Source organism: Balaenoptera acutorostrata, chromosome 12, assembly GCF_949987535.1.
Source record: "Balaenoptera acutorostrata chromosome 12, mBalAcu1.1, whole genome shotgun sequence".
Lineage (NCBI taxonomy): Eukaryota > Metazoa > Chordata > Mammalia > Artiodactyla > Balaenopteridae > Balaenoptera > Balaenoptera acutorostrata.
Window position 1 is genome coordinate 62283232 of NC_080075.1, and position 24320 is coordinate 62307551.

At 39.5% G+C, this 24320-nt stretch overlaps 1 protein-coding gene across 4 annotated transcripts in view; it reads left to right on the forward strand.

The window, feature by feature from the left end:
• The window catches only part of CDKL4 (cyclin dependent kinase like 4), a 58682-nt gene that overhangs the window by 20639 nt on the left and 13723 nt on the right, over positions 1–24320 (forward strand). For 3 of the 4 annotated variants that reach the window (XR_009009983.1, XM_057558713.1, XM_057558714.1), the window contains exons 3-9: positions 352–473; positions 9597–9680; positions 11835–11907; positions 17730–17820; positions 18927–19124; positions 20562–20644; positions 22412–22468. Coding sequence is in view for 3 of the 4 variants with exons in the window: in XM_057558713.1 (XP_057414696.1) it covers positions 352–473; positions 9597–9680; positions 11835–11907; positions 17730–17820; positions 18927–19124; positions 20562–20644; positions 22412–22468 (708 nt within the window). In the remaining variant the exon portion in view is untranslated. The remainder of the gene's footprint in view (positions 1–351; positions 474–9596; positions 9681–11834; positions 11908–17729; positions 17821–18926; positions 19125–20561; positions 20645–22411; positions 22469–24320) is intronic. The other variant, XM_007167127.2, reaches the window with a different exon arrangement.

Here is a 24320-nt window from a genome sequence, read left to right on the forward strand (position 1 = left end):
CAAGTTCATTTTATGACTTGTGTATTTAGAATTTCCACTAAATGCATAAAGGATTTTTTATTTTAGTGCTTAGATTTTAAGTTGTACTTTATTTGCTGTCTCCAGAGAGATCCAAGCAGCTTAGTTATCCTTTATTATGGGGTATATTAGGGAAATTCTTAAATTTCTTCCAACTTTAAGATTCTATGATACTAAGAGTAGTCTCTCTTGTGAGTAACTGTAGTAAAATTCTCTGCAAGAGATGCAGAGAGAATGATGAGCAAGGCCTTTTGCTCTTAAAATTGTAAGGGGTCTGGGAGAAACAGTTACAGGAAACACATCACCAAACTTTGTATTTCAATTCCTTTGCAGCAATTAAAACACCCAAATCTTGTGAACCTCATTGAGGTGTTCAGGAGAAAAAGGAAAATGCATTTAGTTTTTGAATACTGTGATCATACACTTTTAAATGAGCTGGAAAGAAACCCAAACGGGTAAGTAATCTAGAAACTGAAATTCTGTGTGGCCGGTTCCCAGTTTCATTATGTGTGGGATTAACTATGGCAAATTTCAGATCTGAGCCCCTTTCTACCCAGATGTATCTGCTGGCTCTCCCTCTCCAGTCTCAATTTAGGATGTACTCAAAGGGCAAATGAATATTAACCTAGAGTAAATATGATATATAGTATTTAATAGACAAATTTACTGCAAATATAAATCACAATGTATTTCAAGGCTAAGTTATATGTTAGATTATCTGAATTCAAGGAATGAAGCACAGTTCAATATTAGGAAATGTATTCATATAATTCACTAATAGGTTAAAGGAGAAAAAGTACATAAGTTTGATAAAATTTTAAAAGGCAGTTGATAAATTCAACATCCTTTCCTGATTACTAAAACAAAAAACAAAAAAACCTTAGCAAACTAGGATTAAAATACTTTCTTTACACACACACACACACACACACACACGCACGCACACACACAAAACTTCTTCAAATAAATAGCTAATTTTATATTCAATGATAAAATACTGAAGAAACTGTCACTAAAGTGAGAAACAAGACATGAGAGCTCAAGCCAATGTAATGCACTAAGAAAAACAAATAGGATATATAATTTTGGGAAATGAGATAAAATCTCCATTATTTGCTTGATATTATTATTCAACAAAATCTAACAGAATTACCTAGAGTTATTAAAACTAGTGGTATTCAGTATAGTGACCACAGCACTCCAAATTCCACACAAAAAAGTAACAGCTTTTGTATCAATCAGCGCTTTAGAAAATCTAGTGGAGAAGGATCCCATTCAAATATCAACAACAAAAAAGTTTAGGAATAAAGGTAAAAAAGAATTGTTCAGATTCTACCTAAAGACAATTACAAAACTGAGATACATAAGGGATTTTATTTAAATGAACATGTATTTCTGGATGGAAATGTTCATTATTATATAGATTCGGCCTCCCTGATTTATTTATTTATTGCACAAAAATCAAATCAGAATGGCAACTGGTTTTTCTTAACTTGAAAAACTTAGACTAAACCAAGAAAAAAAATTTTTTTTAATATTTATTTATTTATTTGGCTGTGCCAGGTCTTACTTGCGGCACACGGGGTCTTCACTGACGCATGTGGGATCTTCATTGCGGCGTGCATGCGGGATCTAGTTCCCTGATCAGGGTTCGAACCCGGGCCCCCTGCATTGGGAGCATGGAGTCTTAGCCACTGGACCACCAGAGAAGTCCCATAAACCAAGAAATTTTTTAAAAAGAAGAAAGGGAACTCCAACTGCCAAATAATAAATCATATTCGTTTTAGAGATTCCCTTTGACAAAAAGTACCATAAACAAAACTAAAAAAGAAATGACAAATTAGGTAAATTATTTGCCAGATGAAGAATTAATATAATTTCATATCTACATATGTAGATTTTGCAAATCATATTTCTAAAAAGATTAACACCCAGTTAGAATATATATTCATTCAAAACAAATTTTAGTGAACTCCTACTGTTGTTCCAGGCTGGGTGCTAAGGATACAGTAGTGAACAGAACACACAAAAAAAGTTGCCTAATGTGAAAAAGCAAATCATAAAAAAGAGGGGAAAAATAACCAATACACCTATGAAAATATGTTTATCCTCCCTACTAATGAAAGAAATTCAAATTTTAAAATAAGGTACCATTTAGAATAAGGTGAGAAAATTTCTCACCTATCAAATTGGCAAATATTTTTCAAAAGTCAATATACACAGCATTGTTAAAGTCAAATCCAGCACTCTCGTTCACAGCTAGAGAGAGTATATAATCAGGAGTGCAATTTGGCAGTATGTATGAAAATCTTTTAAACAGTTTTCATCCTTTGACTAAGAAATTCCATTTAGAGAAATTTACGGTAAGAAAATAATCAGATAGGTACAAAAGTTATACATAAGAATGGTCAACGCATCATTATGTACCAAAAAAAGGGGGGGGGGACTGATATAATCTTCCAATGGTAAAGATTTGGTTAAGTGCAGTTTGATATATCCATACAGTGGAACACTATGCATTCAGTGCATTAAAAAGCAAGCTGTAGAATAGTTAATGTCCTGGGGAAGTGTTCATGAAATGGTATGTGAAAACATGAGGCTGCAAAGTAGAATGTTCAGTGTAATTGAAAATTTGTTTTGCACTTTCCCAGTGTTCTAGTGAATGCACGTATTTCATTTTTAAAATAAAAATTAATTTTTAAAACAGTTAAAATGATGAATTAATTCATAGTTCAGCTTTATTATGAGCTAAATAGGATTTTGTGTTTTGGCTTTAGAGGACAGATGTGTTCAGCCATCATATGAATTAATTTATAAATTAACATACATTTTCATAAAATTAGAAATGTATGCTTAACGTCATGTATTGCTCAAGGCCCTGAAAATAAAACCTACAGTACATACAATCCATGTACCAGTTTAATTGAACTGAACATCTTTCTTTTCCTTCTGTGTACCCTAAGCCTTCCTGCCTATTGGACTTAGCTCATGCTCTTCCTTTAACCTGGAATATTCTAACCTTTTCCACTTTCCCTATCTCTCTCGTAATCTCTAAAATGTGAAATCCTATATATTCTTACCATCTCTGAGATCCCTCTATCTGGGTGGAATTGCTTCCCTCCTTTGAATACCCATGGAATTTTATTTTCATCCCTGTTATGGTACTTGGCACTTACTACCTTATATGTTTTTATGTGCATACTCTCTCTCTTCCCAGACTGTAAGTTTTTGAGTGCAGAATTCATATCTAATTCATCTTAATAGCTTCCTTAGTGTGCAGCATTCTTTTATTCACTCACTTCAGAAATATTTTACTGAACACCTCTGCTGGTGCAGAGAATAGAAAGATATAATGGCACAATCCTGCCCTCAAGAAGCTTAAAATCTAATGAAGAGACAGATATTCAAAGTAGCCATTACAAATGACAATGTAGACTGGGTTACCATTGGTGTTCAGGATACACGAGAGGAGCAGCTCCAACATCTGTTGGTCCTGGGGAATCAGGAAGTTTCTGCAGAGAAGGAACCATTTGGGCTGAGACTTTGAAAAAGGGAAGAGTTGGCCAGGTGGACAATCTTGGTGGAATGCCCAGATGCGAGAAAGAACAAGACATATTCAAGCAACTCTTTTGTTCTGTATGTATTTAGCAACCACAGGGACCTCTGAACTACCCTACTTTCCACTCTAGTGGAAAGTGTATTTGGTGTATTTAGTGTGTTTTACTAGTGTATTTAGCAGTTCCAGTGTATCCAAAGTGCTTTGGGTCAGCCCTGAGACTTGGATCTACATAGAGGAATGCAAATATGAACAATGCTGAATACGCCACTCTTTCTCTGAAATGCTGGGTACTTCCAGATAACAATGATTAATTAAAAACATTTGTCTGCTTTCACTCCCTTCTTAAAATCGACTTAAATAACAGCCAAGAGAGGATAAACCCAGTGAATAGCAAACAGAAGTAAACAACCAAACAGCATACATACCAAGCCTATTCGACCACTGTTTATTAGGGTAAATTCACAGTTTGAAGAAATAACTGGTGTGTGGATATGAGATGATCAAGGTAGTGGAAGTGTGGGATGAGAGCTGTGGGATGGTGAGATGGTCATGAGACTTGAGGACTAAATTGTATCATAAAGAAGAACTAATTTAACACTGAAGTAAGATGGTGAAAGTGTACTGCTTCCCCTGCCAAATGAAAGCTTCTGGTGTCCTCTACTTGGATAGAGGGAAAAGCATTTGTTAGATCAATGGCTGCATACTGAGTACTGAGACTGTGTTGGATTTGCTCCAGTTAAGAAACTACGTGTACTTAAACAACCGCAACTGTTATCATCTGATTAAATTTAAAATAATCTATTCCCGTTCTCTAAGATCCTTCTCTGTTCAAAATAGGTACAATAGGAGGGAATTCCCTGGCGGTCCAGTGGTTAGGACTCAGAGCTTTCACTGCCGAGGGCACGGGTTCAGTCCCCGGTTGGGAAACTAAGATCCCGCAAGCCGCACAGCATGGCCAAAAAAAAAAAAAAAAAAACACATAGGTACAATAAGTAAGCTAATTGGTAATGTGACAGGAATTACCACCCTACCAACAGGAAGGATTTCCCTTTACTGTCATTGCACTATACAAAATGGGCTAATCCTGCCTTCAAGAATCTTAAAATCTAAGGAAGATATTTAAAGCAACAATTATAAATGACTGTCAGGGTATAAAAACTACCATATGGGTTTATAAAACTACAGCTATCCACTTCTGGCTGGCGACAGCACATCATGTACATCTGTAAGTCATGTTTCAATTTCTTTTTTAAAAAAAATTCAGCTTTACTGAGGTGTAATTGACATCTAAAAGGCTTAATTTCCTTCTCAATTAACTGATCATAGATAATTACCCATAAGACTATGGGTGTGGATTGGTGGAGGATGGCAGTGAACCATGAGCATTAAGAAATGCATTAGTTAGAAGAACACCAGCATCGTGTCCCAGATATGAAGCAGGGAGAGTCTTCCTTTGAAATGGCTTCCTGATTTCCTGGGGATGATTGGCGCCCTGGATGGCAGAGGCCATGAAGGAGCGCTTCACTTCCAGAAGTTACTGTAATAGGCAACAGAACCAGAGTGGTGATCAGAATCGTTTGGTCTGACCATGGGTTCTCCCACACAAAGGAGATGGGCAGGTCACTAAGCTTCTATTTGTTCTACATAAACTAGTAACTAGAGGCCTGGCTTGAGTCACCGTAATAGCCAGTTTGCAGACCCAGGGCCTCATGAATAAAGGGGAGCCAGCAGCTCTCCTTGGGGAATAGCCCTGCAATAACATCATATGTGTGTACTTAATTCTTCCTCTTAGCCTACCCCAGAATGGTCTGTGGCCATTTACCAGGATAGCTATGTACTGGGAAAAGAGAGCTACCCAATCTTTCAGGAATTTCTGGTCAGTGCTCTGCGGTAAAGCCAATCACCAGTGACTTTGAAAGCCACTGTGGTTCACCAGTTTGTGGGGGGGTGGTGATGGGCAGCTTAGTGAGAGTCAGGTGGCAAATGAAATTTTGACTTGAATCCATCTCCTGGCAGTCCTAGAAAGTCCAGGAATCCATCCTTGGGGTTATTTCCCCATTTCCTAACTGGATAGTGGAAATAGGTACACTAGCAAATGGAATAAGAGCCACTTGGCTCTGATCCAAGGAATGAAGGCTGCTGTGGTGGGAGGAGCCTAGTAGAAGGGTCTGGCATGCTGTCTCTTTACCAAAATAGAAAACTGAAAGCAATACTGCAGATTTGGGGACGAACGTAGATTAGTGCCACCATTACATACTTTGGAGAGACATAGATGAGCACGATGCCTGTGACAAATCCTAACACTCCTGTCTCCTCAAAGCTTTGGATTTCTTCCCCCTCATTTTACCAATGAATTTCTGGCATTGCAACTTCATTTGGCACAGGCAACCGTTTAGTCCAGGTTCCAGTCACCCAATGCAGCAATCACCCAATGCAGCAATCAACCAGTGCAGCAATCAACCAGTGCAGCAGTCAACCAGTGCAGCAATCAAACCAGTGCAGCAATCAACCAGTGCAGCAGTCAACTAGACTCACTCCTAGCTGCTCCAGGGAGTTTACTGAAACCAGGCTCGCTAATAAGTGTGCCCATACTGTTATAATCCGCCCAAGTCTAAAATCTTGTTTCCTCCTCTCTGGTCCTACACGTATGAAATCCATTTCCACATACATTCTCCAGTATAAATTAGCAAAATTTTATAGTTCTTTTTGCTGTGTAAATCTTCTTTCCCTCTCTTTGACTTTGTAATAGTCCCCTTGGGACATGCTGGGATCTGACTTTAGTCAAGGTTTGGAGACCTTGATGGGTAGCAGGGAAAGGAGCCTTGAGGAGAATTGGCAGCCCCCCCATGCAACACAGCTGCCTCAAGTGAGATCATTAGGGAGGGTTCCTTAACAAGGCAGAAGCAGCCTCATAACACAAGTTTGGGGGCTACTTCACATGAGAAGAGACCTTTGGCAGCAAGTTGGGATGCCCTTAGTTCTATGAATACTCCCAAAGTGCCACATTTCAATTCTCAAAGTATATCTCTCAGTTAATTAACTGAGAAATTAATTAACCTCACATAAATTCAACCTGTGTTGTCATTCAGCACCCTGCAGGACTATTCTCAGCATCCGATTTTTCAGTCATCTCAGGGTAATTCCAATGGTCAATGGAGTGAGTCTTAAAAATACAAGAAATAAGGGCAACCATTGAAACTTCTGGTTTCCTAACTGTGCCTTGAACCAAACTATCAAAGCCCTAAAGCTGTCCTTTTGTTTTTTCTTTAATTTTTCCAGTGAAGTGAGAAACAGCCAGCCTGCCCCGCTTTTCTTTTATTACTTTCCCATATGTTCCCATATTGTTCAACCACATTCAGTCCAGCAAAGCCCTGCCCTGAATAGGCACTTCATTCCAGATGACCACAGGTGATTATGTAAATAATTGGTTCATCACTGGGTGCCCATTTACCAGTGTTCCAGCCACTAATGGTAATTAGATCCCCCTGCCTTCAGACCCAACTAAGTCAGATAGCCTACATTCCCAAGGCCTTGACTTTGTTTCCCATACCCACTTCTGGTATCATATTCTGAACTAATCAGGATTCAACAACAGAATTCACTCTAGCTAGTTTAAGCAAAAAGGCATTTATTACAGGGTGTTAGTTTATACAGTTTCTGAGTGCCAGCGAAGGAAGCTTAGTTGAGGACCTATTAGGTACCAGTTACTGTTCTAGGCCCCGGAGCTACAATAATGGACAAGGTAAAGCCCTTGCAGAGTTACAAGCCTTTGGAGAACAATAAAGCACACTGAGGGATCAGAGAATGCCTGATGAGGGGCGTAGGTGGAACAATAAACACAAAGCTTTGGAGGTCTGTTCAGGGAATAGCAGACGCTAACTGGGCCAGAGTGGAGGTCGGTGGGAATGTGATAGGAGATAAGGGGCTGGGGGGGGCTTGTTAATAGAAGTGAAATCATTAAGAGGCTGGTAGGCCACAGTAAAGGTTGGATTTTATTCTAGGATAACAAAGGTTTACAGAGAAGGACTCAATTCATCTTGGGTACTGATAATGAAATCAAGTTTTCCATGTCAAGTTATATAACAAACTAAAACAAAGATAATGAGCTCTGATGTCAGCGCCAGGATTCCCCTGAATGGCTAAGAGAGCAGCCTCTGAGTGACCCAGTCTGAATTCCCTGACCCTGTCACCCTTATTAACCCCTATGGGCTTGAACCAGAATGTCTAGTTTTTGCTTTCAGGCCTTCACTATTCCAGTATTTGTTTGTGCACTCACCAAAGTGTACTATTTAAACACAGAGTATCAGTTGGTTTCTACAGAAGGTTTTATTTCACTCCAAAATGCCTTGAAAAATGCTGACTGTGGCTGAATAATGTTGCAATGCTCTACCTTTCTGGAATGAACACTGTGAATCTGTATTCTCTTTGATAACTATCTCCTCTTCCTAAGATCAGCAGTATTTGCTTGTAGCTGTTATTTTGTATAAATGTTGTTTTGCCTAAAATGGAATCTGCCTTCTTGGAATCCGAGCTCACGAAGGATTCTGTTTTGAACAGAAGCCAGGACTCTTCCTGTGAGGTGCCCTTAAATACCCCTCTTTCACAACAATAGCTGGGGAGTTTCTTAGGACATTGCTTCACGCCTAATTCCGTGTTACTAACGCTAGTAACCAGGGTTCTGCCAGTCTCTGAACCCTTGCCCCTACCTGGTTTCCCAGTTCCAGTACTGGATCCCGGTGCCTAGAGTCCGTGGACCCACGCAAACATTCTGTTTCTACATGAATAGGGCCATGTGTTACTCTTGCCAGTTCCTCTCAGGATTTTTTTTTTTTTTTTTTTTTTTGTGGCTGCGATGGGTCTTCATTGCACGCGTGGGCTTTCTCTAGTTGCAGCACGCGGGCTTCTCATTGCGGTGGCTTCTCTTGTTGTGGAGCACAGGCTCTAGGCGTGCGGGCGTCAGTAGTTGTGGCACACAGACTCAGTAGTTGCGGCTCGCAGGCTCTAGAGCGCAGGCTCAGTAGTTGTGGCGCTCAGGCTTAGTTGCTCCGCGGCATGTGGGATCTTCCCGGACCAGAGCTCGAGCCCATGTGCCCTGCATTGGCAGGTGGATTCCTAACCACTGCGCCACCAGGGAAGCCCTCCTCCCAGGACTAAGATCCACTTCCCTTCCCTCCACCTCTACCAGCCTCATCTAAATCACTAGATCTCACCCGGATTATTAAATTAGCCTCCTAATTAACCTCCCTGTATCCACTCTGCCCCAGAAATCCATTCTCTATATATGTCACTTGCCTTCTTGAGCCCTTTCAATGACTTCCCTTTGAATTTAGTAAAGTGCAAATTCCTGACCCAGATTGAGAAGGCCCTCGGGGGTCTGGCCCCGCCAGCCTCTGCAACTTCACTCACGCTTTAGCCACACTGGCCGCCACACTCCCAGCTCTTTCTCACCTCAGGGCCTCTCCCCATCCTCTTCAGGCTCTTTGTCTCTTTGCACTGGGTGTCAGTCCCATCTACTCACCTCGTCTGACGCCAGACCCTCATATCCTGAACCTAGGTTTTAATACCCAGACTCTTAAGGGATAGACTTCTCAATAAACTTGTGAGGTATTATTCCAGGAAAAGTGAAAGCACAAATAACTTGCCCAAGGTTATAAAACTAGGAAGCAGCACGGCTGGGATTGGAACTCTGTGCACAAATGGCTGTACTATTCCTTCTGCCTCATTAAAAAAATATAAATAATGTAGTCTCAGGCTTGGCTCTTAGGTAAAGGAGGGAGAGGATAAAGTTATACCAGAATTCAGTATAGGAAATAAAAACCACTGTAGACATTTTAAGTGGAAAGGGACTCAGTACTGAGAATTAGGTGCTTTCACAATACTGAGAAGAGCTAGAGTCAAAAGGCTGCCACCAGATCACTGATGCCAAGGGCTTGACACCGTCACTGTGATCTGAGATGGGGAAACTGCTCTGAGCAAAATACCTCCATTCAGTGGTTGCTGTTTCTTGGTGTTTACCCAGACCTCACATGTCTTGTCACTGGTGCCACACCTGCGTCACACACGGGCCAGCCCGCTGTTCTACAAGACCAGCTCCATCTGCACGGTAATGAGTTCAGTTTCTAAAAAGTGAGCTAAACACATGATGTAAATATCCAAATATGATACAGTATTAAAACTGAGTGATGGGTGTGTTTGGAATATTAGGTAATTTTACATTTTTTAATCAAAAAATCCTTACAGTAGAACATTTAGTGAAAAAAAATCGTGTGTTTCAGATTTTTGAAAATATGCCAACAACAACCTCACCTCCACGAAGAGGGCTGAAAAGCAAACAACACACTGAGAAAAATATTTACAGCATCTATGTAGACTCTGATACACATTGAGTCTTCATAAGTCAATTTAAAGAAGAGTAACTAGACCAATCGAAAAGCAATAAAGGGCATGAACAGAAAATACACAAAAGGAGAGAAGTTTAATGTTCAATAATGTGAAAATTAAAATCATTAATAATTAATGAAGTGAAATTAATGAAAACCAAAGTGAGATATCTTTTTATTTGAACCACAGATTGGCAAACATAACACTGGCAAAACTGAATGTTGGCAAGACAATGAGGAGATAGGGGCTCGAATGCATAGATGCTTGGTGGGCGTGTAAATATGTACAACCTTGCTTAGAGAGGGTAGTTTGGCCGTATGTAACTGTGAAGGCATCATCCTGGGACAGGGATGTGAGCAATGGAAAGACATCAACAGAAAAGTTAAAGGGAATGTAATTGCTGCAATTTATAGAAATGGTTACACAAAATACACTAAGTACTCCCAGACAGAATACAAGTTGCCCAGATCCCCAATTCCCCAATGGAAAACACTCCCCAATATTTTCCACAGAGTGAGGAATCTTCAGGGGCAAGAAGCTCCCAGCCTCCCATTCTCAAGGGCCCTTTATTCTCCCTGGCCTCCCCTGGCTGTGTACCTGCCTGCTTACCAGGCATAGGTAACTGTTATAAAACAACCCTTGCACATGCTTGAGTGTTTACCACCAACATGAATTGGATGAATTGAAGGTCAACCTTCAAGAATGCCTTTTTTCCTGCAAAACCAAGTCTCAGGTCTACCTGAAGTTCATACTTGCAGGATCAAAATGTAACATGTGCCTACCATAGGTCCCAGAAATCCCACTTCTAGAACTTACCTTAAAAAGATAACTGCACAACTTCCATAGATGGATGAGTAGATATTCACTGAAGCATTGCTTCTAGAAATGAAAATCGTGTCAAGCCTAATTGCTCATCAATGGGGACTAAGTAAATTATGATACATCCATATAATGAAATCCTTGGCCACTGAAATATATGTATACATATTAGTATCTGTACCTCAATGCATAGGATGTTTCTGAAAGAGGCAGGGGAAGTTGCAGAGGATGAAATGGTTGGCAAGGCAGGTATGAGAGAGAATTCTTCATGGATATTCTTTTAACTTTAAAAATATTGAACCATATGGATGTATTTATTTCATATTAAAAGGTAACTGCAGAGAGAAGGAGAGAGAGGGAGAGAAACAGAGATTCCTAAAGGGACAGTCACTATAAGTTACAGCAATTATTTTGAGCTAGCAAGAGTTGAGTCAACACTTTTTATTTCTTTACTTTTCTATATTGTTGGAATTTTCATGATAAGCATGGATCATTTTTACAGATGTAAAAATTTCAAATTACAAAGCAAAAGTTATATAACCATAAAGAAAAAGTAGTAAAGCAATTTTCGTTAAAACATTAAAAAAAAAAAAAATTTCCGGGCTTCCCTGGTGACTCAGTGGTTAAGAATCCGCCTGCCAACGCAGGGGACATGGGTTCGAGCCCTGGTCCGGGAAGATCCCACATGCCACGGAGCAACTAAGTCCGTGAGCCACAACTGCTGAGCCCACATGCCACAACTACTGAAGCCCGCGCGCCTAGAGCCCATGCTCTGCAACAAGAGAAGCCACTGCAATGAGAAGCCTGCACACCACAACGAAGAGTAGCCCCAGCTCACCCCAACTAGAGAAAGCCCGCACGCAGCAACAAAGACCCAACGCAGCCAAAAATATAAATAAATAAATAAATAATTTAAAAAAAAAAAATTTTTCCAAGACTCCCTTTGCACTGCATCCTTTGGCCATGACAAGCCCCGCCCATCCCATTTCTATTCCCAGTTCTGCTCCTGAAACCCTACCTTAGGAGTTTTCATTTCCTTTTTTGTTTTTTCCCCCAGACTTGCTGATGGAGTGATCAAAAGTGTGTTATGGCAAACACTTCAAGCTCTTAACTTCTGTCATAGACATAACGTAAGTAACATTTTCTAACGTATTTGCTGATTTCTTCATGATGACTCTTTTCTTCTACTTAGCTCAGGGGTCTATTTGAAGAGCTAACGACAGAGGGAAAATAAGAACCAAAAGAGCAAAACAAAAAAAAGTTACAGAATATGAGGAAAAGTAATACATTATTCATGGCCCTTTTCCAATTTCTGTAAGAATTGAATTACTCATTCCTTATGAATTAAAAGTTTGTATAAACTTAATGTTTCTTTTTGCCACAATACTGATTCCTATAATTATTTTTAAATTGGATTAAAATAAGTTTTCAGGATATCAGTAGTGTAACCCTCCATGGCACTTGATTTTGTTTTGTTTTTAATGTCTCTTAAGTCTTTTATTCTGTAACAGTCCCCCTTCCCCTACCTTTTTTTCCCCCATCATTAATTTTTTTTTTTTAATTAATTAATTAATTTATTTATTTATTTTTGGCTCTGTTGGGTCTTCGTTTCTGTGCGAGGGCTTTCTCCAGTTGCGGCGAGCGGGGGCCACTCTTCATCGCGGTGCGCGGGCCTCTTACTGTCGCGGCCTCTCCCGTTGCGGAGCACAAGCTCCAGACGCGCAGGCTCAGTAGTTGTGGCTCACGGGCTTAGTTGCTCCGTGGCATGTGGGATCTTCCCAGACCAGGGCTCGAACCCGTGTCCCCTGCATTGGCAGGCAGATTCTTAACCACTGCGCCACCAGGGAAGCCCCCCATCATTAATTTTTTACAGCCATGGGTATCAAACTTGAGCATGCATCAAAGTCACCAGGAGGTCTTGTTAAGGCACATTTTGCTGGGCCCATTCCCAGAGTTTCTGATTCCGTAGGTGTTGGATAGGACCTGAGAACTGGCATTTCTAACAGTTTCCCAGTTGATACTGAAGCTGCTGGTCCTAGAGCCACACTTTGACTACTCCTGTGTTATAGAGATCATTTTGGCCGATTGCTTCCTATGTGTTACTTAACTTGTTCTTTCACCTGTATTTGCTATAAATTGGTGTTTATATCCAGAGGCTTGATCATACTCAGGTTCAGTTTTTTAGACAGGAATGCTTCACATATAGTGCTGTACACTTCTTATTGCATCAGCATCATGAGGCATATATAACGTCTGGTTGTCTTTCCCACTTTTGATTGTCTTAAAATAGATTAGTGGGTTCAGGAGGTGTTCATTTGATCCCCTCCATTATCACTTTCCCTGTCAATCTTTTATTTCGTTTTAGCATTCATAGATAATTATTACCTCTCTCCAGGATTTCATTAGGGTTAAAAGGTGGTGATTTTCTAATTCTATTATTCCTTCTGCATTTGTTAATTGGAATTCTATGGAGAAGAATTTACCATCATGGACTCTGGCTACTGTAAAGTACAGTAAGATAAATATGTGATTATTCCCTTTATTTGTCAGTACTCAAGAGTGATGGGCTGGGGTGTTGGCAGCCTCCAAGAGTGAACAGTGAAGGGTTTCGGGGAGGTGTAGGGTATCACTATAAACGAATGGATTTTATGTATTTGATGTGTTTCAATCCTTTGCAATAATTGTTCTCTCTGATGTTCACATCTTAGGCCAGTGGGAGCTTCTTTAAGTAGGCTCTTGGGTGCTTTTGCTATAATGATAGTTTTTTAAAAAATAACTCTAGACCTTTTGCGTTGGTGCCTACACGGAGGCAGTGTTGAGGCAAGGATACAGACTACCATATGGTCAATTTTGATGCCAGCAGAATATCTATCATAGTAGTCTAGGATTGCTGAAAAAGAGTATAAGATCATGGAACGAAATTTCAATACTTAGGGAAAGCTTCCTTTAGCTTTAAGAAAGTCAGTGAAGTTTTTTTTTTGTTTGTTTTGTTAGGATAAGTCAGAAGCTTTTATTTTCTATTGAAAGAGTATAGAGGGATATTGTCCACAAGATACATAAACCTGTTTTTCATGATGCAAATTGTACTTTCAAATAATTACTAAAGATGATGCTGAATTGAATCCCCATCTCTGTTGCTTTTCACCATGCTCTGAGAGGTATTCAAGTTCACCTAAGTTTGTTGCTAGAGTTTTATGGGTAATTAAAATGATTTTTTAAAAATTCTGTTTACCATAAGTGTTGTACATTATCCCTATATAATCAGACATTTTCCTGTGTACTGATTATAAGCTTTAATACAATGTCTGTGGCTGATTTACCTTTGTATCGCTTTAGCCTAGCATGGATCTTTTTATATAAAAGGTGCTCAGGAAACATTTATTGAATAACTGGATGAAGGAATGAATGAATGAATGAATGAGTGGGTCAATCAATCAACTTACCTACCTGATTACGACTTACTATTTCCAGTGGACCCAAACATTATTGTAGCTCAGTGCGACTGCCACCATTTCTTTCTCTGCTTGGAACAACATGTTCTGTACCTTAAACTTTGAAATATTGAAAATGTCCAGTTTATAATCTATGGCCTTTATTAAAAATGGATAATTTTTCAGACAAAATTTCTTCCTCCAACGTGGAAATTACTTCTGAACTCTGGTTATCCCATTTTCTTATGATATAGTAAGCTTTTATGTATCTTTTTCTTTTTTTAACAAACCTATTGTCTAAAATGCACACAAAGGAAAAAAAATCTAAATCATATATAAGTTGTTACAATACTACATCTAAAACCTTTATACTCTCCTTATTTTAAAGGAACCCTCATGATACTCTCACAGAATAGAAAAGGCAGTCTGACCCAAATGGTGTTGCTAAAGATTCCCAGCTTTCAACCTGTGGTGACCATGACTACCTTTTTATCTCCAGAGTGGTGACCCTATCAAGAAAGGAAGGTTACGGTAGTAAGGGATTAAGGCCTTGCTACTCAAAGTGTGGTTTGTAGAGATCACCTGAGAGCTCATTAGAAATGCAGAATCTCAGGCCCATTCAGATCTGACTCAGAATCTGCATTTTAACAAGATCTCCAGGTGATTCATGTGCACATTAAATTTTGAGAAGCACTGGACTTATGAAAATACCTACTCATTTTGTTCTTTTTTTACCCTATAATATGGCTAGATTGAGGTAACTAAAGTGACCACTTAGCATCACTGTGAACTCATGAATTTTTATATATTTGACGTATCGATTAGAGAAAAACAACTTCATGTCTGGGAATTCCCTGGAGGTCCAGTGGTTAGGACTCTGCGCTTTCACTGCCGTGGACCCGGGTTTGATCCTTGGTTGGGGAACTAAGATCCTGCAAGCCACACGGCACGGCCAGGAAAAAAAAAAGAACTTCATGTCAAAATGACAAAATTACAGTGACTTCCAAAATACGAGTATGTCTGGCTGTAACATTCATCATCGTCTTGTTGATATCAATGACTTAGTTGTCAAGGAGGAGGTTTCTTTCCTCTCTCATTATGAGTATCCATCCATAAGACTCAAAGAACAACCTTCTCAGATGTCCATTCAGGCTACATAAAGGAGCAACTTCTAGTAGGGAAGCTTCCGGAGATGATTCCTAAAATTAAGGGTCAGGTTTAAAATACCGTGGATACCTCTTCTTGCTGGCTTTTGAGATTGTAAAAATGAGATTGCACATCAGCTGCAATAACCCAGTTTAAGCGATGTTTGCTAAAAGCTGTGTATGATACCCAAGTTTATCAAAGTGTTTTGGTTACACTGACTTGCAAGTTATTGCTCTTAGGTGGAAAATAAGCTGATTGCGAGAGGCATTACAGAGTTTGCACTGAGTGCAGCTTTGCAGTGGAGAAGGTGAATGCTGTATGTCTAAGCATCTTCTGTTCTCCATACTCTGCTTCTTACTGTTCCAGTGATTTTTACTCTCTTTTTCCTTCTTCTATTATATAATACTCCATTTATCTTTCTTTATTTGTAGCTTCTCTTACCTGCATTACACTAAACATTTTTTCAGATTCTTTGGGACATATCAATACTTCATTTGCCTTTGTATGTTTTGGTTGGAAGATAAGTAGCTGTAAATTTCACATGGATTTGCATATTTAAATAGGCCAATAGACAGGTATCAATGTAAGTCCATTTACTTGGTAATGACACATATAGTACAGAAATTTTAGAATCTGATGCAAACTCACCTGAGGGATATAACCTATTCTTATTAAATCACTAATTATTATAGGTGAATATGATGCAAAGTGTTAATCCAGTTTTCATAAATGTGTTGCTTTAAAAGGTAGGATGAAAACTATGTTGGCTTATATTATAACAATGTATTTTAAAAAATTAATATCTAAGGCCTTAGGACTTTTAAGAGGCCTTAAAAGGTTTCTTCTAACTGCTGGTTGTACAAATTATGAGACAGTTGACAGTAATTGAGACAATACAAACAAGCTTCTAGTACCAGTGCCGTTTTTGTGACCCAAAATGAATTTAGGGTTCAACATTTTCTCCTTTTAGATAGCTATTATAGAAGCAAAAAAAAAACTATTTCAAAATTGTCAATTTGACAAGAATAGTTCAAGAGACTGACAGCACAACAGAGAAGTGAGGCAGAAAGAGCTGATTGTTGTGGTACTTAATCCGGAGACCGTGGGTAGCCACCTGCAATCACAGGATTGTTGCAAGGATGAACTAATTCATGTGGAAGTGCTCTGAAAAGTTCAGAGCTCCGCATGAGGGCTGAGTTGTACAAGAAGAGCAACATCGTTTTTATCTATGTGCTTGTTTGGAGGGAGGATAACCTGGAAAGCTACAGTTCTGAAGAATAGGGCCTGAGTTGTTTTCTCCTGCGGCATCCACAGCATGGAATAGCCATTTCTGGACTAATAGTGAGTGGGGCTCACTCAGCCCACCTTCATCCACACCCCCAGCTTAGCCCTCTCACATCCAGGAAGGAGCACCTGCTTCACTCAGGGTCCTGGGGTGTTGCAGCAAGCTGTAAGGTCTCCACACGTAGAGGACTCTGAGGGGAGAATGCCTCCCGGTGGTGACCCGCTCTCCCAGGGGCAACTCCAACAGCATCATGTGGTCACGTTTCAAGAAAGCTGTTAATGGTTGCAGATTAGTTGGGGATACTCATCCCCTGAGGCCGAATATTTGGTATCTCTTGTTAATAGGTGACCGTTACATCCCAGCTTGCCCAGGACAGTTGTGGTCTGTTGTCCTCGCGTAGTAATTAATAGAGCTCCCTTTCACACATCCTTAATAGAGCTGGATGATAAATAAGATGGTCACTCTAATGAATTTTGTTTTTGCTGTCATTCAAATGTTTTTCCAGTTTCTCAAATCTGCAATATTTGTGCAACCTGCATTGTGATTCTTGGGGGGCAGCCGTTCTTATTAGAAGCACTCTGAATGTTACCTCGTTCAGGGTTACCTCATATTGATTTACAAGGTTGTGTTAATTACTGCTGTACAACAGAGTGACTCTGTTACACATATATATTCTTTGTTTATATCCTTTTCCATTATGGTTTATCATAGGATATTAAATATAGTTCTCTGTGCTATTCAGTAGGACCTTGTTGTCTCATTCAGGGTTTTACCTCTTACTGTTTAAATAGGGCTCAGTAAAAAGTGGAAAAAATAATTATATGATACTCCCTTCTCAAAAAAATTTTTTTCAGTTTTCCTATCCAATAATTATTTTAATTTCTTTCCTAATATAGCAACTTTTTTTTTCTTTTGGTATGATAAGATTTACAAATGAAAAAAATGGCAATTTAAGTTTTTAGAAAAATGAAGGAAAACCATATTTGTGTTTATCTCACAGGCTTTGTTTATCATTTAAATGAATAGTTAAATGTTCATTATGCTTCATTGTCTGGATGACTCGGGGAAATAATTAAATATTTTCTTACAGTGTATTCACAGAGGTGTAAAACCTGAAAATATTCTAATAACTAAGCAAGGAATAATCAAGATCTGTGACTTTGGGTTTGCACGAATTCTGAGTAAGTCGCAATTTTTTACTAACTTATCCAATTCAGATGATTATGAAATGATACAGTTTAAATTCTTACTTTAGATAATGTATGCTGATTGTTATATTGTTATTATTCAAAAAGGGAAATTTCACTGTAACCTTTTAGTCAGTACATCAGTTCACACTTCACCTCCATCCAATCAGCTACAATTTATTGGATGTCACATTTTTGTACTTTGCCCGGTAGGAAAGGAAAAGAACTACAAGATGCATTTCTGGTCTTCATGCACTTATAATCTGAAGTAAAAGAAACAAAAGAATAATACAAGATGACTGGCAATAAAGTACTAAAGCGAAAGGGCAGATGGTTCCCTGGAGGGGGATATTAATGTGGTCTAGAGTGGTTGGGAAAAACTTCATGGACCTGATGAGACTAGGAGAGTAAAGAGAAAATGACAGAGAGGATTCAGAGACAGTGCTGAGGAAAAAGAAGTCATCCCAGAGAGGGAGGAACCAAGGGAAAGGGGGACCAATAATGATGTCTCCTTGAATCTAGAGCTGTGCAGCAGGCAAAAAGATGCATTAACAACAGACACACTGCACAGGGGGCATACACACAATCAATATCCTGATAGGACCCAGACACAGGTGACTTGACAATGCATTGGGAAGCTGGTTTATACTTGAAGTTACACTGTAGAAATTCTCCCTACCCCCTCGCCCCGGTCCTCTCTTTTTGGGATTATATAGATGTTAACTAGCTAAGGTACCTTTGGAAGTTGAACTTTTTAAAATTGAAGTATATAGTTGATTTACAATATTATGTTAGTTTCAGGTGTACAGTATAGGGATTCAGTATTTTTGCAGATTATACTCCATTATAGGTCATTACAAGATAACGGGTGTAATTCCCTGTACTGGACAGTATATTGCTTATCTATTTTATATATAGTACGGGGAAGGTGAATTTACTATCTGAGCACTGTTTGCTCGATTAGTGCCTCACTGCATGAACTGTTAGGAGTATCGTGGCTTCTGAGAATTACTAAAGCTGATCTGAATGCCTGACTGCTCTTGGGAGAAGTTCCCCTCTTGAGAGAATGTGACCCACCTGATTGACTGATGCATTTGCAGTTCCAGGAGATGCCTACACTGATTATATCACTACAAGATGGTACCGAGCTCCTGAACTTCTTGTGGGAGATACCCACTATGGTTCTTCAGTCGACGTATGGGCTACCGGTTGCGTTTTTGCAGAGCTCCTGACAGGCCAGCCACTCTGGCCTGGAAAATCAGATGTGGACCAACTGTATCTGATAATCAGAACACTGGGTATAAGTTGCATTTTATGGCTTACAGAGTTGCTAAAGTGTTATAGTACTGGTATGTCACTGTAATGAACAATAAGACCTTTCTTTCGTCTCCAAAGTGCTACTCAGGATGGCTGTTCTGGGTTGTAGCCAAAGCCCAACCCTTTTCTCAATGTGTAGAGCCATAACTTCTGTCAGTGAGGAGTTTTCAGATGCCTTTCCAAGTCAAGTCAATTAGCCGTGGAATAAACTATACATTTACTTTCCTTATCAGCCTAAGATAGGGCTAAGGGTATGAGTCAGCTGCATAGAGCTTACTCTAAAGATATTTACTGAAATGCACTTTCTATCCTCTGTAAAAGAGGATTTTTCCCCTTTCCTCTAGCGCAGGGGTCAGCAAACTTTTTCTATAAAGGGCCAAATGGTAAATATTTTAGGTTTTGCAGGCTATACAGCCTCTGTTGCCACTCCTCAAAGCTGCTTCTTTATACTTAAGAATTTACAAATTACTTTCACACACACCATCTCTTTCAGTCTTAAGATAAGCCCATTAAGGACATTATAACATTTTTCATTGTGCCTGTTTTTACCAGTGAGGAAACTGAGGCTCTGGGAGCTTCCATGAGTGGCCTAAAGTCCTACAACTAGTTAAGTGCAGAATAAGAATGGACTTAAATGCTCTCTTTCATGAGCTTTCATCACGATGCAGCGCCTCAGCACTTGTCTACTTCCACCTGGTTGGAAGAGAACATAACCCAAAAGATTAGCTGCAGCTTTACACCAGCAGCACCGATGCAGACAAAGTGATGGGTATTTATTAATCCCTTCCCATAGGCTCTCCTGGCAGCATGGCTGCTGGGCAAGGGAACTACTGCTGTCTGGTCTGATGCAATTCCCTGTGTGGTCCCAACACATTCTGCTGGAGAATTCCGCAGCATGAAAAATGTGGGGTACAGTCTCACTACAGGCCACACCTTAAGCTTATGCTGTTTAATTGATTTCCTACAAGGATTGTGGAAATTTACATTAGGCAGATGTTAGACAGACCTGAGTCTGAATCCTGGGTCTGTCACCTAATGACCGTGTGACCTTACACAGTTGATCAAACCTCTGAGCCTCATTCTCTGACTGGGACAGTATAAATGAAAAATAGCAACGATTGTGAGATGGTTATGAGATTAAATGGGATCATACGTGTAAAGCCCTCCAGACCACTTGCTTACCTCCTCTTTTGGTGGCGGCTGAATGGCAGACCAAACCATGTGTGGCAAAGAGAGTTCCTTGGGAGCATTGACCTTACCTGAGAAGGTATGTTTTTGCAGTGACCCATTCCTCCTAAATCCGGAGGGAATGATCAGGCTCAGTATTTCTTTCACGTCTGGACCTCAGAAGTTAACCATTTAAGCATTATGTTATTTTTAGTAAATTTATCATGAGTTATGTGGTTTGTATTTTACAGGAAAACTAATCCCAAGACATCAATCTATCTTTAAAAGTAACCAATTTTTCCATGGCATCAGTATTCCTGAACCAGAAGATATGGTAAATTGCTCGATTCTGGTGTTTTGTTATTTGTGTTGCTACTTTCTTTATAGGGGTAGTTGTTTCTTTTTTAATGTTTGTGCTTTGGGCTCCTGTTTTCCTTACAACACACTGACACAGGTCAAAAAAACTATGTAAAAACTACATAAAATGAACTAGGAGAATGCTTTAAAAGTTTACTTGCCCTATCTATTCAAAGATTAATTCAATTTTAAATTTGAAGTGAAAGTATACTTAGTTCCTTCATAAATACCGTGATCCTTTTAATCAAAACACTCAGGTATCTTGCCCTGAAATAATTATGAAATAATTATTTTCTCATAAACAGTACTTACCATAGTTGTCTCTATTTTGAAAAAAAAAATGCATTCTCTATTTTCTTCAGCTTCTGAAACAAAGCTCAAATCAATAGAATCTATTTCTTCACAACATATATTTCCACATGGAAGGTCATTCCACAAAATGATCCTCATTGGGGCTTCCCTGGTGGCGCAGTGGTTGAGAACCTGCCTGCCAATGCAGGGGACACGGGTTCGAGCCCTGGTCTGGGAGGATCCCACATGCCGCAGTGCAACTGGGCCCATGAGCCACAATTACTGAGCCTGTGCGTCTGGAGCCTGTGCTCCGCAACAAGAAGAGGCCACGATAGTGAGAGGCCCGCGCACCGTGATGAAGAGTGGCCCCCAGTTGCCACAACTAGAGAAAGCCCTTGCACAGAAAGGAAGACCCAACACAGCCATAAATTAAAAAAAAAAAAAAATGTTCCTCATTGTATCCAAATCAAAACTGCAAACCACAATGATCACCTCTATACTCTTCCTGTGGTCTTTGCCTTTCTTTGGGAATCTACCAATGACTACTTGACCCTCTTACTCTCTGTAGTCATTGATTTCCTGTCTGTGCCACCTAAGTCTGGGCTATGATCTTTAAAACTCTGCATGATCTAGAGTCTGCCTATAGAATGAAAGGACGGTCAGGGGAAGCGTGTGCCATGCTCCAGCTGTGTTGGAGGTGGGGAGGGTCTGCAAAACCAGGTCATGATTTATGGCACCTGTGAACCATCAGATTCAGGTGGTCCCAACTTCTCTAAGCACCCTGTTCATCTTAAATTTATCTCGTATATTACCTTGATTTATGTACTGGATTTCTTTTTTATTATATTTGTTAAGGCTTTTAACAAATATAATAAAAGGTTAAAAATTGAATTACAAGTCTAGAGGTTGAATTACAAAAGATTACTTATATAACATGTTTGATTTAAAGACTAAAATACAACAAATTCACATGTACCTGCTGCCTAGTTAAGGAAGGAGAATATTGCCATTAACTTGGAAGCTTCCCTCTCCCCATGTACTCTTCCTCAATCCCATTCCCTTCCCCCCTTACTATTCTGAATTTTGTGTTCATCATTCTGTTGCTTTCTGTAGTGCTCTTAATTATGCAGCTCAGTGTATTTTCATTAATGCTCAAAGCATCCCTGTAAGTAGATCAGGCATCCCTATAAGTAGATATTAGGGTACTGTTGTAGGATTTCAGAAGGGGACATTTAGCACGAACATTTACCAAACACTAATTGAAAAACACTGTGAAGTTAATAGCTTCAGTTTTTCCCATTACACTACACAGTAGTGTAAAATTATGATTTTAAAAAATCAAAATCTAACCTACTAGGGGATCTTTCTCCAAAGTATTCTTAATGCTAATATATTTAAAATATCCATTACTTTGTGGTTAGGTAACATTGAAATGCTTTACTTTGTTTTTTAGGAAACTCTTGAAGAAAAGTTCTCAGATGTTCATCCTGTGGCTTTGAATTTCATGAAGGTACCTAAGCATCAATTATAACCATTTTTGACTGCAAGTCATAATGATTGAAGCTGGTAACTCTGGGAGGGGTGGACAGTAGGGCAAATAATGCCAACGTAAAAATGTAGTCATTGAAACAGTTAAGGAACTGTAAAATAATTACAGTTAAAGGAACATCAGTGGTTTAAACAGTAATCTTTCTAACATATCCATTAAAATTAGTAGAAGATGAAAGAGTATAATTAAGGTCTGCCATGATGAAGACCATACTTCTTCTGCATTCGTTAGGAAATTTGACTGTTAAGTCAGTATATTCGAGACTATGGAAATTTATGAGGATAAATGTACTACTCCTTAAGTTTGAAGATCAAGAATTGTGCTGTAGAGGGAAGAGATATGGGGATATATGTATATGTATAGCTGATTCACTTTGTTATAAAGCAGAAACTAACACACCATTGTAAAGCAATTATACTCCAATAAAGATGTTAAAAATAGATATATAAATAAAATAAAAATTTTAAAAATAAAAAGAACTGTGCTGTCCAACATGGTAGCCACTAGTTACATGTTACTATTGAGCACTTGAAATATGGCTGATTAGAATTGAGATGTACTATATTTCTATGAAAATTACTTTAAAAACCCCGCAACGGGAGGGGCCGCGATAGTGAAAGGCCCGCGCACCGCCATGAAGAGTGGTCCCCGCACCGCGATGAAGAGTGGCCCCCGCTTGCCGCAACTAGAGAAAGCCCTCGCACGAACCGAAGACCCAACACAGCCAAAAATAAAAAAATAAAAAAAAAATAAAAAATAAAAAAAAAACAATATAAAATATTTCATTAATAGTTTTTAAAATATTACATGTTGAACTGATAACATTTTGGATACACTGGGTTAACTAAAATTTTAAATTGCTTTTTGAAAAAATCAGTAGAAGATCAGGCAAAATCAGAACCATGCAGACACCAAATATAGCCCCGGTACCAGGGCCAAAAGAGATAGTCAAACAAAGGACAAATTCTAATAAAAAGCAGAAGAAACTCATCTATGACCAGTATGCCATTCATGCTTGACCAACTGAGGCCATGCTAGAAAGTGTGCCTCTTCCATTCAGTGTGGACGCTGAAAGCCTTTAGTGGTATAGGGATGGAGATACTAGTATGAGTATCTATCTTTAACAACCAATTAAGTTATATTTATAGCAATGACTTCCATACCAGTGATCAGAATGACTACTCATCAGAATGAGCTTTTTAAAAATATACATTCCAATAAATAACCTCAGATTTACAGAAGCAGAATCTCTATGAATAGGACCTTAGAATTTGTATCTTTAAGCCTCCGCCTAGGTGATTATGATAAGCAGCCCAGTTTGAAACTCTTCTGATCTAGAAAGTAGAGCCATCTGGATGACCTAGAGTCAACTTTGTAGACCAGCCTTTGTGCTAGTGCTGGTCACTACCCAGGTGCTATCCAGGGTGCTGGATTTCTTCAGTATGAGTCCTCCTGAGACTCGGAGGCTGACACCTCTGAACTCTCAGACTGCCCTGACCACTGCTCCACTGGACCTCACCTGCCTTCTACCTGTCTCACTGCTCTGACTTGCCCTAACCCAGCACTCTGCAGGCCCTGTCCTGGAAGTCTAATTCTCCAACCTTGTTCTGGACAGGTTGTTCTGACCCGCCTGCAATTTAGCAAAACCCCCGAGGGGTTGGTGGAGGGTAGGTCAAGCCCTGTAAGCCCAATCCATTCTCAGGTGGCTTCTCAAACTTGAACAGGTATTAGATTCACCCTGAAGGCTTGTTAAACACAGATTGCTGGGCCCCACCCCCAGTGCTTTTGATTCAGTAGGCCTGGGGTTGGACCA